General features: G+C 39.1%; 1 protein-coding gene across 4 annotated transcripts in view; it reads right to left on the bottom strand.

Annotated features, from left to right (window-relative positions):
• Window positions 1-1,590: 1,590 nt before the first annotated feature.
• The window catches only part of LYN (LYN proto-oncogene, Src family tyrosine kinase), a 50,081-nt gene continuing 45,088 nt past the window's right edge, over window positions 1,591-6,583 (bottom strand). For all 4 annotated transcript variants that reach the window (XM_033077029.1, XM_033077054.1, XM_033077038.2 and 1 more), the window contains exon 13: window positions 1,591-3,189. In XM_033077029.1, the coding sequence (XP_032932920.1) occupies window positions 2,987-3,189 (203 nt within the window). In that variant the 3' untranslated portion in view covers window positions 1,591-2,986. The remainder of the gene's footprint in view (window positions 3,190-6,583) is intronic.

Genomic DNA, 6,583 nt, shown 5'->3' with positions numbered 1-6,583 from the left:
ACTTAATCCTAAGTAGTTAAAATGGTTAAAATAATCTAGTTTTGACCTGGAGACTCCCTTTGTGGGACCAACCTGAGAAAACTATTGAAGAATGCAATGAAATGCAATCTGATCTGGCTCCTTGCTATTTTTCAGGTAACTTGGTTTTGTAGAGAAATTTTTAAAATAAAATATGAATTTCCACTAGGAATATGTATTAAACTTTGAAAAATTTATTTAATAAAATTTTCCATTGCTAAATTCAACTGAATCTTCATTTTATATATCAGCAAAACCAAGATAAGATGATAAAATTAGAGTAATTAGAGTCCAAATAATGATAGTGATTGATACAGGAATGATCTTGAGTTGAAAGAATCATATCCTTGATTGTATTACTTAGCTTTTATCTAGTAGCTTAAGGATTGAAGACTAGAGCATGATAAAATTTGAAACAGTTTTCCTACAGCCCTTTCCAGTCAGTGAAGGTGAGGGGTTTTTTAACTGCTGTGGAAGCACAGTGCCTGTAATTGCTGGAGGTTTGCTGTGGAATCTGTGAGTAAATGGGACTGATCAGTCCCTGCAATGGTGTTTCTCACAGTGGAAGGGGACTGAGCTCAAAGCAAGAACCTCACCCTCCCTGGGGAGGCAGTGGGTGGTGCAGCCTTCCTGTGTGACAGGAGGACAGCCCTTCTCTGCTGTGACTGCTCTGGCCAGGGGTTTTGGGTTGGTCTGTGATCAGTAATCACAGACCTGTAGAGGTTGTACTTCAGCCATTGCTTTTCTCATGTTTAGAACTGTTTCTGTTAAATACAGGGTTATCTGGTTTTAGTAGTTCTGAAGGCCAATAATCCCTGCAAGGTAGAATTTCTAAAATATTTTTCTACTCCCATATAAACCATTCCAGCTACTAAAAATATTTTGGTGTAGTTATAAGACACTGAATGTTGATCTCTTGAATAAGAAAGCTGTTAAGTACAAATTGCTTTAGGAAAAGCAATTACAACAGAAGTTAAAAAATAACCAGCACAGGCTAATACTGGAAAGTTTCCATTATACCATTTCAAGCTACCTCATGCTACACCTTGGCAGTCTGTCTAGCAACTTTATGTATCACTAACTATAACCTTCTATTCCCTGAGCAACTGCTTTTTCTGTATTCCCTCTCACTTCCCAGAGCTCTTTGGTTGGCTACAGAAAATGGTTTGAAAGACAGAGCTACATTACCTCGAGCTGCTTATTTTTTATTTTTTTTTTGTCAGTCAGAAAATAAAAGGAAGCCTGTAGTAAGCTACCGGCTTGTACTGAGCTGTTAACGTTTTCCCAAGAGCTGCTAAAGCACAGTGTAGCTATTGCATTAAAGGCCTTTGAGAGGCTCTTCAAAAATAGCTGAGGGTTGGTTCTTTTCTTCATGCCCTCCAGGACAACAAGGAACCTCAAGATGGATGCAAAAATGGTTGGTTTGGTCCTTTTCAGTTTCTGAAAAGTGACTGAAAGCAGAATCCCATTAATCTTGATAGTGGTGATAATCAGAGATTCCCCTGTTCCAAATGAAGCTATCACAGGATAGAACATCAGTTGTTTGTTTTAGCTCAAATTACTACCATACAATTTGCTCTTGATTAAGTGTTTATTAAAATTAAAAATCACCATACAATAGAAAATATTTACATATTTAACTGATAGTCTGTTCAAACTGCACAGTTTGACTGAAGGAAGCCACTGGAGAAGAAAAGCCATGAATACTTCAGCAGCTGAGCTTCAACTGCAGGCACACTGAAGCTTTCTCAGAAAGGTTTTAAGCTTCTGCAAAGTACCATTTGCCTAAATAATTGGGCTGAAGGATGGCAAAGATGTGTACTGGATTTCAGTTGTAAGAACCAATGTTGCTTTGAAAAAGAATTAACCTATGCTGTGGTTACATTGCAAGTGCACTAGCTCATCTCTTTGGGTAAGTAATTTGATAGAACAATTCAATATGAAGAGCATAGCAACTTGCATTCATGTTAGATTTGTAATACTGAGCAACAAATGACAGTGTAACTTGATCTCCTGTTGCATGTTTCCACAAATTGTTTTTGATAATGCTAGAGCTAGGTTTAGCTTTCAAACAGATTTGAGGTTAGTTGATTAAAGCAGCAAAAATATAAGGAATATTCTTTAATAACCACAGAGGATTAAAAATGAAGATTAAAATATTTTCACTGGTAACAATTTCAGTGACTGCAATGAAAGAATTAACTTCCTTCGAAATCCTGTGCTTTTCCATGGACTTCAGATGAGGACTTTGGCCTTGTGGGAAGCTGAAGGTTGAACACAGAGTGAGGTGTGCTGCCACATCTGCAGTCATGTGTGTTCATCTTGCAATTCTGCATCTGTGATGGTCTCATAATGCTTTGAAGATGATTTTAAATTTAGGGTTTTACAGCAGTAAACCAGAACTTTTTTCAGTGTAATTACATACATAACTCTTCCTCAAAGGAAACTTTGACACTGTTTAGAAAGTCTTACAAGAGCTGACAGTATGCATGATACTAATGTGAAATAACAAGGATATAAAAATAATTTTTTGCAATATGCTATATTTCAAAAAAGATGATTTAAGAATGTCACCATGTCTTAAATCTATAAGTTCTCCTTTGTGACTTTTTGTTTCAGAAGCAGCTGCTCATGCATCCTCTCAACCCTTTTATCAAGGTCTCCTTGTAATATATTGCATGACAGATCCTAATGTCTTGTCAAGCTGTAACAGGGCATGAATGCTTTCCTTCCTCACCCCAAAAAGCCTGTTTGCTTTGGGCTGTTTCTACGGATGCAAACACAGAGCCTTTAAGGAGAACTTGAAGCTTTACAGGAACTGTTTTAACCAAATAAAAACATTGTTTCTCTGCAGAATTATTTCCTTTAGCCTTTCAGCTTCCACACTCAGTTCAGACATCTGAATGCATGAAGTAACTGTTTTGAGCAGTCTGTCCTAAAGATAGTCAATAGAAAAAGTGTCTTTGTTCTATGGCTGTTGTTGATACTGCCCTTCTGTTGCTGTGTAGAAGTCATCAAGCACACTCTGCAGGTAATCAAAGGTTGGCCTCTCTTCTGCTTTGTCTTTCCAGCATGTTTTCATGATATCATAAAGCTCAGCTGGGCAGGTTTCCATGCGTGGCATTCGGTACCCACGCTGAAGAGCAACCATCACATCAGAATTGCTCATACCTTCAACAAAAAAAAAGAGAAAGATTTGATGAAATGATCTCAATTCCTAAAATAATTTTTTTTCTTTTCTTTTTTTTTTTACTTCACTCTATAGATCTTCACCCACTACTATAAAACTCTTGCTATTTATTAAAGGTGGCTTCCAGAATGTTCAAGGTCAAGGAGTGCACCGGCAATGAGAGACTTGCTCTGAAAATCCCTGGAGGGAACCTTTCCCTTTCTGCAGTTGAGCATCACAACCTCTTTAGTGCTAAGTCTAACAAGACTGTGGGAAAAATCACAATTCTTGTCTCCAGAACCATCTCTCTTCTGTTCTTCTGACCAGTCCTGTCTCCATCTATTTTGCTTTCTGTGATTCCCAGCAAAAGCCTGACCTGGCACTAGCCCTCAGCTGTAGCTGCAGAGCTACTGCTCTGCTTGCTGGAGACCCACCCAGCCTGAGATGGAGAGCAGCCTCCCTGTCTGGCCACACTGCCAGCCTGCCTAAACCTTTCAGATTTTCTTCTACATCAGCTTTTGTGTAAATGATTGCAAGATACTGGACAGTCACTCATGAAATCACTAATTGTAAAGGGAATTTCCCCTCTTCTCCCATTCCTGTCATGCAAAACCATTGTGCCAGCTGTGCTGAGCTTTGCCTCTTTTCCCTGCTATGGTTTTCTTTCAGAGGATAAGAACTGCAAGTACCAGCAGCACATCCTGCATCTCACATGAGAGCTAATGTCACATGAGAGAGTCCTGCCCTGGACTCCATCCTCCTACCCACTTTTTTTTTTTTTAAATTTCCTGTCACTCCTCCCTGCTTTATCAAACCCTTGAGAGACTGGTTCACAGAACAATTTCAACACCTACTCTCAGCAGGTCAGCTACACTAGGGCCAGCTTTTGCTGTTTTAGGCTCACCACTTCCTACCCAGAAACTGCCTTTGAGTTTGTCCCTTCCTCTGCAAATCTAATCAATGGTTACATTACCTTCTCTGGACATTTTCTGTACTCAGTGACTGCTGTTTGTTCTGATTGCTGGGCATGCAGGAAGCACCTGTGCTTCAGCCTGCAGATCCACACTCACCAGAGAAGGCTTTCCCTTTTCAGAAGGGTACCCCAGACCTCTGAGCCACTGCCCACTCCACATGCTCCATGTGGTGCAGTTAGTTCTGCACAAGACTAGAGCTCCTCCCAGTTTTCTCAGGCCCTCCATCCTCTGGCCAGGTCCATGCAGGACAGGCTCCTGCTCACACCAGCTCCCCAGATGTTCAGGGAGAGCGGCTCTGCTCAGCTGAGAGGAGGCAGGATGGTTCTGCTCTGGGCAAGGTCGAGTGGGATGCAGATGTGGTGCTCCCCTGACTCCCTGGTGCAGCTCAGTTGCTGCAGACTCTGCAGATCTTTGTATGTATTATCTGACTGCTATGGTTTAAACCACTTGGCAGGTAAGGACACATTTGAATTACAACCAAATGACAACTTTATCCACTATAACTACTTGGATCATTTAAGATGACCATAGTTCATATAGTTGACTTCAGCTCAAGCCTGTTGGCTTTAAGCTTTTCCAAAGCCATGTAATATGAGTCTGGATCAAAGTGCTTACTTTGGGCACATCTTTTGTATTTTTAGTTCCTCTTTGGAAGGAGAAGGGAAGTTTTCCTGAACTAATACTGCCCATGTGCAGAAAAGAAATGTTTCAAAGTAGGGGAAGGGCATGTTGTCACAGAATAAGGAATTACTGCTATACAGAGACAAATTAAATACAGGAAGAAAGGCAATAAAGCATTTCATAAAGAGCAGTGATTGGTCTGCTTGAACCTAAAGAAATGGATTTTATATAATATATGCAGTAAAACAGTTATTTCTACCATATAAAATCCTATTTAACTGTGCTGCTACATGAAGACTGCTGCTACTGGGCTTTTTTGCAGAATGGAGACGATTTTTTGGGCTTAAGTACTTTATAGGAATGTGCTTAGATCTGTTGTCTGCAGGACTGATTGTTACATTGTGAATGCTAAGGACAAAGCCTGTGTTTCAGCTACCCTGCAGGAAAACTGTTTAATATCCATTTGAGTTCAGAAGCAAAAAATGAAAACACTTTTATCAGTATCCCATAGTAAATATGTCATGTACATACCTCCATGTGTTTGGGGTTTTATTTAAAACAAAAAGGGTTACCCGCACTCCAAGCAGTATTCTCAAAATAGCTACTTGTTGAACTTTGAAAAATTGTTTCAATCTCTTATCAGTCTTACCATATCTACATCCTAATCAGTGAAAGAAACATATCCCACATACATATTTATCACACTTACACCCTCTTGAATGCTAAAGTTTTGGTACGTGTCTGCTAATTTATGCTGTGGTACCTGTTAGGTTTCACAAAGACACATTTATTTATGTTAGGGCCTGGGAAAATGATGTGAACGGAGTGGTGTGGAGGAAGAATCCCACTGTACAGAAAGGGTCCTACCTTGTGGAGAATAGCAGACATAACTGGAATGCAATTATGGGTGCTGCCAGTATTGACATGCTATGTAATCATCCAGAAAATAGATTTTAACTACCAATTCAACTTATGTGCCCAGAGAATCAGATATTTGTTTCATATTTCAGAAGTAGTTCCTGAAACTGTAGTTCCACTAATGGCTTTGAGTTTCTCAGGGGGAGAAACAGCTTTTGAAATAGAAGAACCAAGATCACAAAAGCTCCAAGTTTCCTGGCTAGAAATGCTTCCTACCATGGAGTACAGGTATTAGCTACTTGCCAGTTTCAACTCTAACTGTTTCATATGCAGCTACGTGCTGAATACTCTGGTTGCTAGAGCTGGTTAATAATTGAAAATAATATTTTGAAGCATTGAAAAATCAATTGAAGCAGTGAAAAATCAATTTACTGTTTTTGTCCAGTGGCTACTGGTTACAACCTATCACCAGATTTTGGGTAATTTGCCCAAATCTGTCACTAGATTCTCTTCATGTAAAATAGATTGGTCACCCATGTATTTTGCTGTGATTCTGATTCGAACATGCTATTTCAATTTATACTTCTATTTAAAATAGATATATATATATTTCTTCCATTTAAATACAAGCAATACCTACAAATATTAAAATAAAATACCTGTAATATTAAAATATTCTAATATGCAGTCAAGAGCCTTCCTTTTGTAACTGCAGGTTGACAAATGACACAGTGCACAGAATATTTATGGTGCTCATAAAAATGCTCCCACATTTAAAAAATAATATTGCCCAGACTTCCCCTAGAAGAGAGATTTTCCCACATCAGTGCAGCAGTAGCATGTCTGCTTCACAGATTGACTTTGCTCTTAAAATAAAACCATGATATGGCTCAGGAAGGTAAAGAGAGAGCAGATTCAGCTGCAGAATTAAGTATTGGACTGC

Source organism: Catharus ustulatus, chromosome 1, assembly GCF_009819885.2.
Source record: "Catharus ustulatus isolate bCatUst1 chromosome 1, bCatUst1.pri.v2, whole genome shotgun sequence".
Lineage (NCBI taxonomy): Eukaryota > Metazoa > Chordata > Aves > Passeriformes > Turdidae > Catharus > Catharus ustulatus.
The sequence above is the reverse complement of the archived record's forward strand: the minus strand, read 5'-3'. Positions and strand labels throughout refer to the sequence as shown.